The 18557-nt window shown below is 31.0% G+C and overlaps 2 protein-coding genes across 2 annotated transcripts; one reads left to right on the top strand and one right to left on the bottom strand.

Moving 5' to 3' along the window:
- The first annotated feature begins 2541 nt into the window (after positions 1–2541).
- On the top strand, positions 2542–10102 carry LOC139839819 (plasma membrane ATPase 4-like). Its single transcript, XM_071829983.1, has 14 exons — positions 2542–2790; positions 5453–5572; positions 5676–5912; positions 6256–7017; positions 7095–7322; positions 7400–7544; positions 7629–7793; positions 7901–8139; positions 8223–8337; positions 8550–8710; positions 8798–8980; positions 9065–9247; positions 9345–9526; positions 9632–10102. Exons 1-14 carry the CDS (start codon positions 2734–2736, stop codon positions 9726–9728), a joined length of 2874 nt encoding a protein of 957 aa, XP_071686084.1. The 5' UTR covers positions 2542–2733; the 3' UTR covers positions 9729–10102.
- Positions 10103–16825: 6723 nt separating this feature from the next.
- Positions 16826–18317, bottom strand: LOC139904087 (peroxidase 16-like). The gene is made up of 4 exons (XM_071886023.1): positions 18117–18317; positions 17702–17893; positions 17436–17601; positions 16826–17223 (listed from the first exon to the last, which is right to left on the bottom strand). Exons 1-4 carry the CDS (start codon positions 18315–18317, stop codon positions 16826–16828), a joined length of 957 nt encoding a protein of 318 aa, XP_071742124.1.
- Positions 18318–18557: the final 240 nt, after the last annotated feature.

The raw sequence follows: 18557 nt of genomic DNA, 5'->3' as shown, positions 1-18557 counted from the left end.
TTCCATTACACGTCAACCATAACTTTTAAATACTAATTACAAATATATGTCACAAATTTATATGATACGATCAATCAATAGTCACAAAACAAATAGTTTAATTTTTCTTATTAATTTCGACCGTTTTGATGGACATATATGAATATGATGTTTGCATGACAGGAATAATAAAAAATAATTATTGTTTGTTTAATATGTCAAAAACTACTATATATGAATAACTAATATCAAATTAATCTTTTATGTAGGGTAGTTAAATAAGTAGTTAATAATGTGTAAGTAATACTCCAATTATCGTAGAAATGTCATTATCATACTGCACACAAAATATACAGTTTAAAAATTGTCATTATCATTTATCACACTATACTTTTTCTGTATTTTTTTCCTTCTAACTTTACAGTTTTACTCTCAGTTAATTAATTAGGTAGCTCTCTAACTTTTGTAATTTAATGAATTCATTAGGGATAATATTGTAAACTACATTACATTTATTTTCCATTTTTAAAAGTTGACAATTAATTTGGGACAGATGAAACTGAACAATTAATGTGAGACGGAAAGAGTAATAAACTTTTAAAAGGTGATGACCTTTTTTGCACAAAACCTCTTTGAAGTATCAACTAATGGGGGAGGGATGAGATTATACAACCCGACATTTTTCTTTTTTTTAACAAATAATCAATTTAGGATCTAATTCGGATATCCAAAGGATTATCATATATAACACAAAATTGATACGCCGATTCCTTCGAATCTAGCCTCCTGGTCTGTCATTATACCTCGAGAAGTATAAATAGTGACAATCCCCATCCCACCTAAAATTGGAAGAATTCGTTGATAGTTAGAATAGATTCGTAGACCAGGTCTTAATGAAAATTTATACTTTTTAATCTAATTCTCGTTTTTTGGAAGAAAAAAAAATGAAAATTTATACTTTTTATTTTTTTGTCTTAAGAAGCATACTATTAATTATTAATTCTTAATTCTTAATTAATAAATTAAAACAAACCTCTTAATTATGTAACTTAACTTCTATGTTTACCTAGATGACACCAAAAAGTATTTTTTTTCACGAGTTATTAAAGATTATTGTCTTTTCGTTTACCGACATACTTTAAGTTTATTTCGGATGAAGGTATTATTACCATAACAATAACAATTCATCGAGAGATGTATTGAATAAAAGATTACGGAGTACGTAGTATTTATTTTCTAAACTTGATACATTAAAAAAATAATAATAATTCCAAAACCAATTTATTACCATTACCATTACCATTACCATATTATATATTAGACAAAAGTTATAAATAGTTCTGAAGACATTTTCGTCATTTTACCTTTTTTCCCCCAAAAAAGGTCCACACACTTTGTTCAAAAGTTATGAATAGTGCCGAGTACATTTTCCTCATTTTACCTTTTTTTTCCCCAAAAAAGGTCCACACACTTTGTTCAAAAATTAAAATTGAACCTCCAAACAGGGGAGTAAAGTGTTAAATCAACATCTTCGTTAAAAATCTTAAATAAACTGCACTCAAATATTCAACGGGTTATATCTTCTTGACCGCAACGAGTTAAATTTTTTCGACACCATCGTTAAACTCGAAATAACTGTACGAACACAAAGTCACTAACTATACGCAAAACGGACCTTTTTTAAAAAACGCTAAATATTTAAGTCCACCTTTCATACACGTTGATTTTTTCTTCACGGTTTCCGTAACTATTTTCATCTATTAACAACACATACTTATGGTATGGGTCTTATTATTTTTTTAAAAAATTATTCAGTAATTTTTTGATATTACTCAGTAAATATTCTATTCTTAAATCATACGGAATGTTAATATAAGCTAACGAGTTAATTGCGTTAAATTTTAAAAATAGCGAAACGCGAAAATACACATATATTGTTAATTTAAGATAACATTTAAATCTTTGACGGGTTATACCTTTTTGTTCGACTCGAGTTGCGTTTCAACAATATCATCGTTAGCCACGAAATAATTTGCAAAATAAACGCAATAAAATACATTAGAAATCGAAGCCCGGCGGGAAGCGCGGGTTAAAAAACTAATTTATAATATTACATGAAATGATAAAAATTCATTTTTATTCTCGTGTTTAGCCTAAAGAAGTCAAGAACCGCCTAAGCATACTATTGATATTAATATTAAATTTATGACTCCGTAATATAAGTTGAAAATGACACTGGCATTCGTACCATTAAAAATATCCGCCTGGATTTTTGACCATCATATTTTTTCAATTTTGATTTTATATATTTTCTTCATAGTATATACGTAATATTTAATGCAAATTAGATTAATAAAATTGAACTTTAAATGTGTTTTAATTGATAAATTTCATCAAGTATTATGTATCATAAATAAAAATATTTAAAATTAAAGTTTAAAAAAAAAAAATTAAAAGTCAATATAGTAAACCCTTCAAATTACGGAGTGATTATAATTAACAAAAAAGACACTTCTATGGGCTTAATCAGGTGACCTCCCCCTCACATAAACACACACGCATCTCACTCCCCCTCTCTCTTCATAGCTATATATATATACATTTTCTCTCTGGAGTTTGCAAACAAATTAATCAAACACCATTTATTGAATCAGGAGCATCTCATTCATGTTTCCAGTAACCACTCTCTATTTATAAAATCGAAATTGTGTCCGCTACCTGCTCTTTAACTAGTAACTTATCGGAGTCTTAATAATGGGCGTTGAAAATGCCTTTAGTCTCGAAGGAATCAAAAATGAAACCGTCGATCTGGTATTACTTTCTTCACTTATAGATCTGATTTTAGCTTTTATTTTGGTTTTCATATCAATATCAATCATCTTATAATTTAATAATATTATTATACAGTAGTACTGTATTACGAAGCATGTTATGCTTTCCTTTATAAACACTCAACCTGTTTTGCCGGTTATTTTCTTTAATTGATTATTGTTATCATGCAAAATTACAGATCGATAAAAGCACTGTCACCGTCTATGTGCTCTGTATATTAAAATAAAATGAATGCTAATCGACAATTAATTACTATCTGTTCAGTGATTAAATGTAATTATATATATTTATACTGTATTTCCTCATCATTTTGTTTGTTTTGTGTTATTATATGAAACATTTAAGTTCCGTCCGCTTGGATCGATGTACATAGTTTAATAGTTTTATTATCCGGACAAGTATTAATATTAATATTAATATTTATTATCTTTATCATAGAATTAGGACAGAATATATATAGATGTCAGTTTACGCTTAATTCGTCATTATTCTCGCTATAATTTAGGGATTTTATAAAGGAGTTATTGTTTATACGGAGTAATACATAATTTTTTTTTTGAACATCAAATAATACATAATTTAATCCTCTGAAAATTCATTAGTCAAATGTCTAATTTTAAGGAATTCATTTTACAAATTTTGAGGGTTCTTTGAACCTCTTGGGGTCATTATCTTCACTTATTGAAAGTTGACCTGGAGTAGTTAAAATGTGAAAGTACATCCGTTAATGCCTTCAGTACAATTTCTTTTTTTCTAGAGACACTAAAATTTTCTAAATTTCTTTTTTTCTAGAGACACTCAAATTTTCTAAGGTACAAATTCCGTGCATAAGGTACATGATTTAGCTTTTAGAATCTCTTGTTTCATGTCACCACATAAAATGAGGTTTGGTATAGCTTCAATGTAATTAACTTAAAATGCATATCTTTATTTTAAAAAAGATGTTGATAATTAGTTAATTCCGGAAAACTCAATACTCCGTAATTTTTTCCAGATGGAGCAAAAGAAATAAATTATTGAAAATAATATAAATGATAGTGGGAAAAGAGTCAGACAGGAGCCATAGGTTGATAGAGTACTCCGTGGTACCCGAAAATTTACCTGTCTATATTGAAATTTTAATTTAAATTTATTTTTCCACTTTTATTAGCAGCTCTGAATAATGGAATCTGACGCAGTTTTTTTGTATTTAGTATTTTACGTAGTATTTTGTTTAATTCATGTTATATGTTAAATTCATTTGATATATATCAATAGAGAATACATTTTTACTATTCACTATATTATTATATTAACAAAGGGTATTTTCATCATTTATTGTTTTGCTTGCTTACTGTTTCTTGGCATATACGGAGTACTCTTTATAAAGTAAAGGGATATGAGGTTGTCCAATACCTTGAAACGTTAAATTAAATATAGTCTAATAACGCAGTAAAAAGGTAGCTATTAAGGTTTTACTATTATTACTACTAGTAACTAGTAATAGTAATAGTAATAGTAATAAATTATATATATATATATATATATATATATATATATATATATATATATATATATATATATAATGTAATAAAATCAAAACATAATATAGTAATTCAAATACACCATCTCTGAAATTTTTGAGTTGAAGTTTACTTTTAAGTATTCTTGGCATATATGTTTGTTTATTATGTTCATACCTAATTAAATCTCTGTCTCAACACAAATGTGATTTTTACACAAACAAACATGATACCATGAACTTCAGATATATCTCTCTTGTATTAACTTTATTAATTTTAAATTATGAAATTCATGGTTCTGTTATACACCATAATAAAAAGGGATAAAGTAGTTGGTTATACCATGCTCACTTATATTTGCGATGGACTAACTGCTTTCTCGTGGGGAATCGTTGCAATCACATAACCTTTTTGGACTTTTTCTCTTATTGATATCCGTGCCGTTATTGATTGGTTGATATTTTCAAAGAAAATAATAAATAAACATAATAGAGATTGGCACCTTAGTCGTGTGTGGGTCCAACCCTCTTTTTTTTTTTTTCCGTGAAGGTGGCAAAGTCAACTTGTGTTATTCAAACATACATCATCTTCTGCTGTTTCCTATATTATTTACATTTTAAAATCGTCGAAAATTGCCGTGCACCTGATCTTGACACGTAACTTCTCATAATTAAAATCATTGTTATATTCAGCTATCCAAGTTTTTTTTTCATAATCGTATGATTAAATAAGGTAAACAACTTTGATTATATATTTTAAACCTTTTTTACCGATTATTATTTTGGAAAAAGTGGTAGTAAATCTTTTTCTAAAACTTTCCATTCAATAACCAACTGCTATAGACATTGTAACCATAAATTAATTACGTACACACATAACTATTGAAGATAACTAATTAATAAATGACGTAAGATAAATTTGTTAACATCCCAAATATCAGGTACCACACAGGTAAATTTATTTATTTATGTTTATTAATTATCTATTGTTTCTAGTAAAAATTGCTAATCTTGTTTCTCACATTGATGGAATAAGCTGCCAAGAAACTTGTAATTTTGTTAATTGTTACCTTTTTTCTTTATATTTTAATAGTGATATAATTCAATGTAACTTATGAATTATGCATGTGTATGGTACAGGAAAAAGTACCTATTGAAGAGGTGTTTGAGCAGTTGAAATGTAACCGTGAAGGTCTGAGCTCCGATGAAGGAAACCAAAGGCTTGAAATTTTCGGACCTAACAAGTTGGAGGAGAAGAAGGTAATATATGCTTGATAATAATTACAATCCATGTAACACCATGCATATAACTTGACATCTAAATGGCTAACTTAAGTATATGTTTATGTTTTGATGATTACAGGAAAGCAAATTTCTCAAGTTTCTCGGGTTTATGTGGAATCCTCTCTCATGGGTCATGGAAGCTGCAGCCGTTATGGCTATTGCGTTGGCCAATGGCGGCGGCAAGGCACCAGATTGGCAAGATTTTGTTGGTATCGTTTGTTTGCTCGTTATCAACTCCACTATCAGTTTCATCGAAGAAAACAATGCCGGAAATGCTGCTGCTGCCCTTATGGCTGGTCTCGCACCTAAAACTAAAGTATTATTTCTACCGTTCCATTTATAAAGCTTCGGTGTTGTTTGTTTTTCATTGTACAGACCTCATTAGGTCTTATGTTTGCGCCTGTTTGTTTTTTCGAAGACATAAGATAAATTAGCATCTTCTTTTGTCTGAGTCTGCAGACTTAAAATTATGCTTCTCACTGCTGCTGCAGACACAGTAACAAACAATCTCTGATGTTCAACCTACTGATCTTCAAACCACATCTTGATGTGGTTTACAGATCTTTAAACAAAAATATCTTAAAAAACAAACAACACTTTCAAGTAATCATAAACAGTATTATTATATTTTTAATCTCATGGTGATTTTTTTATTGCAGGTTCTGAGGGACGGTCGATGGAGTGAACAAGAGGCTGCCATATTGGTTCCTGGAGATATTATAAGTATCAAACTTGGTGATATTGTACCAGCTGACGCGCGTCTTCTTGAAGGTGATGCTTTAAAGATTGACCAATCTGCCCTTACTGGTGAATCTCTCCCAGTCACCAAGAACCCATACGACGAGGTGTTCTCTGGTTCAACCTGCAAGCAAGGTGAACTTGAAGCAGTTGTCATTGCAACTGGGGTCCACACCTTTTTTGGAAAGGCTGCGCATCTTGTGGATAGCACAAACCAAGTTGGTCACTTCCAAAAGGTTCTAACAGCCATCGGAAACTTCTGCATCTGCTCGATTGCTGTTGGAATGGTTGTCGAGATTATCGTCATGTACCCGATCCAACACCGACCGTATAGAAAAGGAATCGACAATCTTTTGGTGTTGCTTATTGGAGGAATTCCAATTGCTATGCCTACTGTTCTTTCGGTTACCATGGCTATTGGCTCCCACAGGCTTTCGCAACAAGGTGCTATTACAAAGAGAATGACTGCAATCGAAGAAATGGCGGGAATGGATGTTCTTTGTAGTGACAAGACCGGAACTTTGACACTTAACAAACTTTCGGTTGATAAGAATTTAATCGAAGTTTTCGCTAAAGGTTTGGATAAGGAACAGGTTTTGCTTTACGCTGCACGAGCTTCTAGGACCGAAAACCAAGATGCTATTGATGCCGCTATTGTTGGTACCCTTGCTGACCCCAAAGAGGTATACATTTGACCCATTTTACCCTGTTTTTACATTTGTAATACGAAATTTGCTTATTCTGTTGTGTTTTTTTTTAGGCACGAGCTGGCGTTAGAGAGGTTCATTTCTTCCCGTTTAACCCTGTTGATAAGAGGACTGCCATGACTTACATTGATGGAAGCGGAAACTGGTTTAGAGCTAGCAAAGGTGCACCAGAACAGATTTTGACCCTTTGTGGGTGCAAAGAAGACCAAAAGAAGAAAGTTCACGCAATGATTGATAAATTCGCAGAACGTGGTCTGCGATCTTTGGGTGTTGCAAGACAGGTTTGTATTGGTCTACTTCTAACGTATGAGTAAGACACTTCTGTTTATTAATGGTTTCGATTTATTCGGTCTTGTAGGAAGTACCACAAAAGTCAAAGGATAGCGCCGGTGGTCCATGGGAATTCGTTGGGTTGTTGTCCCTCTTTGATCCACCGAGACATGACAGCGCTGAAACCATCCGAAGAGCTCTCAATCTCGGTGTAAATGTCAAGATGATTACTGGTAATTACATACAACAATCATATCATTATTGTATTCTATGTTTGTATTTTTAAAATTAATACTGATAAAATATTTATGGTATAGGTGATCAACTTGCCATCGCTAAGGAAACGGGAAGAAGGCTTGGTATGGGAACAAACATGTACCCATCTTCATCTTTACTCGGTGGACACAAGGATGAATCGATTGCAGCGCTACCTGTTGACGAGTTGATCGAGAAGGCCGATGGATTTGCCGGAGTTTTCCCCGGTGAGTAGTTACTTCTTCATTCAAAAATGTCATCATTTTTTTTTATTTTATATTATTTGTTTAATTAAGTACTAAACATATACATGTTATTTGTTAATAATGAAAAGAGCATAAGTATGAAATTGTGAAGAAACTACAAGAAAGGAAGCATATTTGTGGGATGACTGGAGATGGTGTGAACGATGCCCCTGCTTTAAAGAAAGCCGATATTGGAATTGCGGTTGCTGATGCAACCGATGCCGCAAGAGGTGCTTCCGACATCGTGCTTACTGAACCCGGTCTTAGTGTTATTATTAGTGCTGTTCTTACCAGCAGAGCTATTTTCCAAAGAATGAAAAATTACACAGTTAGTCCTCTTTTCCATTTTCAATTACAACATTTCGTTAGTCAAAACTGTTACCAACTATATGATTATTTCTTTTTCATCAGATCTATGCAGTTTCAATCACCATTCGTATTGTGTTTGGATTCATGTTCATCGCTTTGATATGGAAGTTTGACTTTTCTCCCTTCATGGTTCTTATCATTGCAATTCTTAATGACGGTGAGTTATTTATTTTTTTTTTTTTTGGATAGCTGGGTTTAGAATCACTGACGGGGATAGAAACCACCCACCTGATCATTTTCCACGCACACACGCGTTTTTGGGTGGAAACCCGAACCGTTTTATCTTTTCTTGTGTAATGTTATGTTATTATCTCACATATACTTATTTAATCTGAATTTTGTTACTGATTTTTTTATTTTGTGTTGAAGGAACTATCATGACAATATCAAAGGATAGAGTGAAGCCATCTCCATTACCTGATAGCTGGAAACTAAAAGAAATATTTGCCACCGGTGTTGTGCTCGGAGGCTACTTAGCTTTAATGACAGTTATCTTCTTCTATATCATGAAAGATACCGACTTTTTCTCGGTAAGATATAACAACTTATGCTCGTGAATGCAAAATTATTAAAACCATCCTTCATGTTAGTGATTGTTGTGGTTTTGGGCTTTGCAGGAAAAGTTTCATGTGAAATCTCTGAGGCACAGTGTACACGCTGAATACGAGATGATGGCTGCTTTATATTTGCAAGTCAGTATTGTAAGCCAGGCTCTTATCTTTGTCACCCGGTCTCGCAGCTGGTCGTTTGTAGAACGTCCTGGGTTCTTACTGATGGGTGCTTTCTTAGCTGCACAATTGGTAATTTTTAGTCATCTTGTTAACACACAAGATCTTAGTAAAATATTTCATATTTTAAAACTTATATTTGATTATATATTTCAGGTAGCAACATTGATTGCAGTATACGCAAACTGGGAATTTGCAAGAATCAAGGGTATCGGGTGGAAATGGGCTGGTGTTATCTGGCTTTACAGCATTGTATTCTATTTCCCTCTCGATGTTATGAAGTTTGCCATTCGATATATCCTTAGTGGAAAGGCCTGGCTCAGCATGATTGATAACAGGGTATTCTTCATTACTTAGATATTTTATACTGTTTTTCTATTGGTTTAACCTTCTAAATTTGAAGCTTTAACATATTTTGGATTGTGTATTGGTACAGACTGCATTCACAACAAAGCAAGATTTTGGAAGAGGGGAGAGAGAGGCCCAGTGGGCTCATGCTCAGAGGACTCTACATGGGCTTCAAGCACCCGATACATCAAATCTCTTCAATGAGAAGAGTAGCTATAGAGAACTTTCGGAAATTGCTGAACAGGCCAAAAGACGTGCTGAAGTTGCAAGGTATTCTATATCAAATATCATACAGCTCAGTTTACATTTCAAGTTTGTTTTTTTTGATATCATAATTTAGAAGTTATTGACAAATTTGTTGGATTGTTTGTATAGGCTTCGGGAGGTACTTACACTCAAGGGTCACGTTGAGTCAGTTGTGAAACTGAAGGGGCTAGACATCGACACAATTCAACAACATTATACAGTATGAGAAACTTTTGATAAGGGAAATGGGTCGATTTTTTTTTTTTTTTTTTACCTTTTAATTTATTACCAAATCGAGGCGTACTAGAAGACCATGTTACTACCATGGGAAGACATGCTATGTGCTGCAATGCAGCCTCGAGTCTTTATAATTTGTGTTATATTGTGAATTTCTTGAATATTACTCATAAAAGTGTTTGGTCGCTTTGTACTCGTTAGAAGTGAAGCAAAGTTGATCCTTTTTTTCTGTAATGTAGTTTCTTTTCTCCCCCCTTGACACTGTTTTGTACCCGTACCCCTTTGTTTGAATGAATCAATGTAATGAAATGAACAAAACCAATGGTGAAATTGGTGCTTGTAATCTACAAGTTTTACGTGCAAGATCTTTATCTTCTAGTATCTTTATTTCCCATTGTTTTCTAGTCAATACTTATTTAACAGACGACGTCTTGTATATGTTGTACCCTAATGACTAATATCAGTACTCATAGGACATATGGTAGATAAGCCTGTAGTTTTCAATTATGTGAAAACATATTGAAAGTTTGAAACCAAAAGCATGAAACTTTAAACCCACAAAATTTGTCATTCTTGTGCAAGAATTAACTGAAACCATCACCATATCCATAGCTTCATGCCTTCATCTCACCAAACCTTCATCAACACCCTTCTATGTTCTATCTTGTAATTCTACTAAAGATTTCTTCAGGTACTTCACATCAGTTTGTTTCTTAGGTTTTTTTTTTTTTGGGACTGTTTCACTAAGATAATTTTGGACTGGTCACTTTATATATAGAACATATGGAGTAGAAAAAGCTAGTTTTGTCTGCGATAACAGTAAACAATGATCGGATATGCCAGATTAAATGTCTTCCAAAATTTGGACTTTTATACTTTAGTTTAGTATGTGGATAATCTTTCATTATATACAAAGATAATGAAAACTATCAACTAGCATAGCTTGCTTTAGAGACAATGGCAGCTGGAGTCTTGACACATGGTTCAATTGATCCAGCCTTCGCAGCTAAAGTCAGCCACTCGTTCATCTTCGCCAAGAATCAATAATTCAAGGTCAGTCATTATATCAATTCAATTAGACATTATAAGTTACGAGTTATGAATCATGAACTTGTTAATAATATGATGTTTATTTGTATGGTCTTAGGACTAGTTTACATTAATCCACAAATTGCACCACCACTAATAGGCGGTTACGGTTATGGCTATGGTGGTTGGGGATGATTCCCGTTCTCATTTTTTGCACCTGGCCTGAGTGTTACTGTTAGAATAGGAGGTGGGTTAGATACCTATGGGACCTAACGGGTTGGGTTCATTTTTACTGACCCAATGCAGCATTTTGTTCCAACTTGCCTTAATCTTAAATGATATCTCCAAATGTAAACTACTTGACCCGTTTCCATCCTCTACTGACCCAATGCAGTCCACATCAGAACTCAACCCAACCAGAGAGCTACACCATGTCAACAACAAGGAGTTGGTGTAAGGTAGTGACTTGTCTTCCCATATGCGAGGTCAGTGTTCGAATCCCACTCGCTGCAAAATTTCCCTTGTTATTACCCGCCCATTTCATGGGCCTCGGAGGTTGCGTACGTCTTGCGTTCGGGCCTCACCTGAGGGGGTTTTACTACACACGATGCCGGTATGGATTCTTCGTTTGGGTTTCCTCCTGAGGGGCTGTAGGATTATAATGATTTGTACCAAAGAAATGATCAGTGGGTGGGTGTCGACATCGCGTTCGACCCCGTCAGTGATTCATAACCGCCGTTCACGAAAGAGAGCTACATCATGTCAGCCTTCTGTTCTTTAACTGCTACCCATTTTGCACTACCATGTTTCATACCCACTAACTTTGGATCATTCACCAACTGATCCCACTTCTTCAATTTCATCCTTACATTTATCCATTCAAAAATATAGGATTTGCACATCTTCAACTATCACTCTTGGAACATTTTCCAAAAAGCTCTTATATACTTGTTTTACATATGTTTATTTTACATTTTCACCGGGCCCATTTTATAGTTGTGGTACAGGACAATCCAAAACTAAAAAACGCTTTTTTTCTCTCTCTGAAATGGAAAACACACACGCAATTACAAATAGTCGTCCACCAGGCTCGAACTCACAACCTCAATGTTGCTAAATTACCTCAATACAGCTAGTCAAACAGTCTTGGTTACAAATGGTTTGTTGACTATGATTTTGTGACAATTGCTTTGTCAAACCTGAAGCGACCCGTCCTAATCCATAAGGACGAATACAATAACATATGATTACATTGCGAGGTATTTGACCTCTAAATGATACATTTTACAAACATTGCATTCGTTTTTAAAAGACAAACTTTCATTACATCGAAAGTTGACAGGCATGCATACCATTTCATAATATATCAAACTATCAATGACTTAATAATAATCTTGTTGAACTCAACGACTCGAATGCAACGTCTTTTGAAATATGTCATGAATGACTCCAAGTAATATCTCTAAAATGAGCAAATGCACAGCGGAAGATTTCTTTCATACCTGAGAATAAACATGCTTTAAAGTGTCAACCAAAAGGTTGGTGAGTTCATTAGTTTATCGTAATCAATCATTTCCATAACTTTAATAGACCACAAGATTTCTATTTTCATTTTTCATAAACATCATCTCATAGCAGGCATTTCGCACAAACTGCATAGAGATAAAAATAATTCATATGGTGAACACCTGGTAATCGACATTAACAAAACGCGTCTAGAATATGCCCATCATTCCGGGACTCTCATCGGACATGATAAAATCGAAGTACTAAAGCATCCGTAACCCAGATGGGGTTTGTTAGGCCCAATAGATCTATATTTAGGATTCGCGTCAATTAGGGTTTCTGTTCCCTATTTCTTAGATTGGCAGACTAAAAATGGTGATATTCGATTCGATAATCCAACCATAGAATGTAGTTTCGATTACTTGTGTCTATTTCATAAAACATTTATAAAAGCAGCGCATGTATTCTCAGTCTCAAAAATATATATTGCAAAAAGTATTTAAAAGGGAGCAAATGAAACTCACAATACTGTATTTTATAGTAAAAATACATATGACGGCGTTGAACAAGTGTAGGGTTGGCCTCGGATTCACGAACCTATATTATTTGTATATATATTAACACATATAATCGTAATCAAACAAATATATATATTATTATTAGTGATATAATTTTTTTATATTAATAACTTATATATATTTTATTATTTAATTAAATGTATTCATTTTATATATTTTAAATAAATAAAAATATTAATATAGTTAAGTTATGTGTATTAAATATATTTTTACATAAAGATCATTTATTTGTTATATTAATAATTGTAAATATACTAGATTAAGGATAATAATAATATTGATAGTAATAATAGTAATAAAAATGTTATTTTTTTTAAAAAAATGATAATTTTAATAAAGATAATAACTTTAATAATAATGATAATTTTACTAAAAGAATGTTTTTTTTTAATAATAATAAAATGATAGTTTATCTAATAATGATTCTTTTAATAATAATATAGTTGTAATAATAATAATAATAATAATAATAATAATAGTAGTAAAAATGATAATAACAATAATAATAATAATAATAATAATAATAATAATAATAATAATAATAATAATAATAATAATAATAATAATAATAGTAATAATAATGTTACTAATACTAACAATAATAACAATTGTATTAATGATAATAATAATTATATTTTTGATCCTAGTAATAATAATGTTTAACATAATATTAACAATACTTAATTAACAATAACAATGATCATAATAATAATAATAATAATAATAATAATAATAATAATAATAATAATAATAATAATAATAATAATAATAAATGATGACTAATAATAATAATAATAATAATAATAATAATAATAATAATAATAATAATAATTATAATAATAACAATAATAATAATTTAAAAATGGAAACTACCTCAAATCAATCGAAAAAAATGCCACCCGCCAGGCTCGAACCCGCGGCCTCTCGAATACTTGCAAACACCCTAAACCATTACTCTGTTCCGTGTTTCTTGAATTTACTCACGGTTTAAATATATATAACTCATATTTTCTATATTCCTATTTCTTCATCTTCTTCATTCTTAAATCGACCAGGGACCCTTTATTAATCAAAATAATAAGTTTAAAGTTTGAATTAAAATGAGAAAATGAAACGAAATCAACCATTTGTTCACTGAATCGATTTAACGGGAAATAAATAAGTAATTTAAACAGCAGAACTCGTTTTAAAAAAAAATGAAGAACTCAATTCATGATTTTAAATTCTAAACACTTTTAGGTTGTAATTATAATATGAAATAGGTTATAAATCGTTCACTTAAACTTCTGAAATCATCAATTTTACCAGAAATTACATACAATTCACGAACTTAAATTATGAAGAAACAGTTAACTTTTTGGTTTTCAACTTTGACTTCGAAATTTGAAATTAATCGAATGAATTAGAGTCTGAAAACTTACAGATAGTTCAAATGGTTGATTCCTAACACAGTGACATTTATGGATTTCAATAAATCGTTTGAATTTGAAATTTTGCTAAAAAGGATTAAGAACAGAGAACGGTTCAGCTTCTCTTCAATTTTAATTCCATTTTCGATTTTTAATTTCCCAATTACTCAGCAAGGAATTTATAAGTGAATGATATAGGTGATTGAATGATTGTAGCAGAAATTAAGGGATTGATTGAATCAAATGCATCACAGGTCGTACAGAAGAGAAGAAAAATTATAAAGTTGAAAGTGATATAATTTGATTCGTAATATATATATATATATATATATATATATATATATATATATATATATATATATATATATATATATATATATATATATATATATATATATATATATATATATATATATATCTATATTTATAGATTATAATCAATCTCATTAATAATTATAACTATAATAATAATACTCTTAATATTATAAATAATAATAATAAAATTTTATAATAATATACTAGTAATAATAATATTATTATTATTAATGATAATAATAATAATAATAATAATTATAAAATTTATAACAATAATATTAATAATAATAATAATAATACTAATTATAATAATACAATAATATTAGTAATAATAATACTATAACAATTTATATATATCAAAATTCATATATATATATATATATATATATATATATATATATATATATATATATATATATATATATCAATAATACTGATTTTAATATTAATATTAATATTGATAATAATAATGAAAGTAACAATACTATTATTATTATAACAACTATATTTTTAACTTGAACTTACATTTAATATATTAATATCATAATTTATCAATTATACCATACTTTATATAATTGAATATTTATGCACTATTACAATATACATATAATAATCTTTATACATAGAAATCATATATATTTATATATAGATTCATTTTTAAATTACAACATAATTATTTTGTATCTTAATTCGCATATTTAATTTTAATGTTTACATTATATTTTATAATTTTAAATTATTATATATATACTTACATTTATATATATACATATTTATTTACAAACAATCGTTCGTAAATTGTCTGGTAAGGTCCAATGGATAGTTAAGTACATGAAATTATATGACACATCGATTTACTTAACTTGTCGATATTCATCTTCTAGGTTTTCTACATTTCATAATTTCACCTTTTCATTAAATAATATGAAACTTAAAATAATTATCTTATTCAAGTCACGGGGAAAAATTGTAAAGCATAAATTAAAAATCAAATAGGAATTTCCACTAACTCTTATCTAACATTCGTTATTTGGCACTTTATTCCTACCTGTAGATCACTTTACCATTTTCCGAATGTTGTTAAAACGGACAGATTTCTTAAATCACAGTGGACCTCACAACAGAGACTCGTAATCATAATGAATCTTGATAACTCAATCATTTGATATCATATTGTAATTCCGTCGATAAATATATTGAAACAAATACGTTCATGTAAAGTATTGTACATCTAATACTTTGTTAACATTTTCAGTTAATATAACTATATATTATATACATATCTGTATACACATAAATGTTTGTGAATCGTCGAGCGCAGTCAAAAGAGTGTTTAATATAATTCCAAAACTTTTGAGACTCAATATTAAAGACTTTGCTTATCGTGTCGGAAACATTAAATCATATAAAGATTAAGTTTAAATTTGGTCGAAAATTTCCGGGTCGTCACAAAACATGTAGGTTGACTGTCAAGAATACTATAATGAATATTTGGAATATTTTTTAACACTACAACAGCTTGGAATTATTTTGTGGACTGTGCCTGCTTATGGCTTCTTAACCGAACTGCCGCAAATATTACTTCAATATTGTTATTTGGCGCATCGGGATATTCCATTTGGCATGAGAAGAACGCTCATTTGTTTAAGAAAGAGTTTCGGTAATTTATTTCACGGTTCGTTTGAAGCTCTTATCGATTAACTGGAAGAAGACAGCGCAACTTAGGGTGTTTAAGGATGCTTATAAAATACCTTAATGTTGTTTTAAATTTTTTGTGTGTGCCTGCGTGCTCGTGTTTTTGGTTGTGGCCTTGTGCTGGGTGAGTGTCGTGTGGCTTGCCTCTCTACGCTTTTGTGTGCTTAACGGTTATCTTCTGAGTTATTAATAAAAATTCTCTGGGTAATTCCCCTTTACCCAAAAATACATATATTTGATGAATTTTCATTTTGAATGGTGTAAATATCACCACTTTTTTCGAAAATCATATTTCATATTTCAAAAGAAATTCCTAAAACCCTTTTATTTTTCATATTATTTTCATAAATATAGAACAACAAAAAAATCAACTTACATTTTTCATATGATACCAAGAACAAATTTTGCATAGTACTTATAACTCAAAACAAGCCAGCATAATATATGTTCTTCAAAAGCTACAAGCATGTGACAGTTGTAGCTATTTATTAAAAAAATCGAAATTTACAAGTTAAAATTCAATCAATAACAAATGCAAGTATACTCCTTGCTTATTAATTAGTCCTTGTGCAATCGCGTCTGATCTCCCCCTTGTTCCCTGTCAAAACCCCAACTCGGCCAAGCTTAGTAATAGCGGTCACAAAAGCTTGGTTGAATGCGGTTTGGCTAGTCGCAAATAGGTTAACTGTCGCCTTTGAACGACTATCTGTAAATAAGACTTGGTCAGAGCTAAACAAACCCTTCCCTTGTTGGAGGTTTTGGTAATACGCATTGTCGAACGTTTGTGGGGTTGTAGGGTCCATGTTGATCGCAATTTGGGGGTCCACATTTTGAGGACACATTTGCTTCAGTTGTTGCGCGTATTGTTTGTTTAGTGTTGGGTCAATTCCGTTCTTCCCATAGAGACGCGGTGCGAATCTGCTACAATGAGAGAATCCAAGTGTATGTGCACCTGTAATAATACAATTAAATACAACATAAGTTAAACTTATATGTATATAATATAGGATTTTTCTAAGTCACCCTTAAGGACTGTCTTTAACGTGCATAAAGTGTTGTACAATTCATAAACTTATATGCTATATACAACGCTTTCATTAACTCCGAGGGTTGTTGTTAGAAAAATTCATATGTATTATATACTGTGTTGTGATAAATATTTACCAGAAAGTGCGATCATATCAGTTTGAGTTAGATTAAACTTAGCAAACATGGTATTAAGTTGGTTCAAGTTAAAAGTCGGTTGTGGAAGACTATGTTGAACACTAGCTTTTGTCGAAATTCTTCCATCTCGTCTTCCCAATTCGACGCTGTACGATGGTCCACCTGCCTATTTATTTTAAACAAACAAACAAATAAAATAAAAAATGACGTTATTATATTTATAAACATATTAAAAATTAAAGATTGTTCAAAAGTGATGCAGGTACCAAGCCAATGACGTCTCTAGTGGCAAGAGCCAAAATATCAGCACAAGAAACTTTGTTCTGGCAACTAGGATTGGAGTCAAGTGCAGCCTTTGCTTTGATCACTGTATCGAACCCGTCTCCAGCAAGGGACAGGTCATCAGGATGGTCTTTTTCGGCGTTTGCATTTGCTAGGATAACTGAAGCATCACAACCCTGTATTATATAAGTGTAACATAAATATTAATTAAGTTAATACGTATTTATTGTCGTTTTGGTAAACAAAAGGTGCAAGTGAATATGTGAAAATGACACCAACCCTAACAGAAAAATCGAAGCATCACATCCCTATACATTACATTCATCAAGTAATTTAATCATCATAATAACAGATTATTTATTTAATTTACGCTCTGATGATTGGAGAAAGGAGACAAACCCGAACAAAACAGTCGTGAAAGAAGAGGCGAAGAGTGCCTGGAATAGTGACGAATGTTTGCTGGAATTTCTTGGTGACGGCTGCTTTTACGATTGATTCGACATTTGGGCAAGTAGATTGGTAGAAATTTTGTCTAAGTTGACCATATGATTTAACAACAAAGAAACAAAGGAACAACAAACATAGCATTTGCTTCTTCATGTTGCTTTTTTTTTTTCTTTCTTATTCTGTTTGCTATAACTTTCTGGTGTGATGGAGCTCTATATAAATATACATGCATATTGTATTCTTTCTTATATATTATAATAATAAATAATAAATATGTACATATTTATTTACCTATATATCGTTTTTGTATATTGTTCATTGCCATTCTTAATCAATAGTTCTTGGTCAAAAGGAATATGTTTATATGTGTATGATTATTATATATGAATTGTT

This window comes from Rutidosis leptorrhynchoides, chromosome 4 (genome assembly GCF_046630445.1).
Source record: "Rutidosis leptorrhynchoides isolate AG116_Rl617_1_P2 chromosome 4, CSIRO_AGI_Rlap_v1, whole genome shotgun sequence".
In the NCBI taxonomy this organism is placed as follows: Eukaryota; Viridiplantae; Streptophyta; class Magnoliopsida; order Asterales; family Asteraceae; genus Rutidosis; species Rutidosis leptorrhynchoides.
The sequence above is the reverse complement of the archived record's forward strand: the minus strand, read 5'-3'. Positions and strand labels throughout refer to the sequence as shown.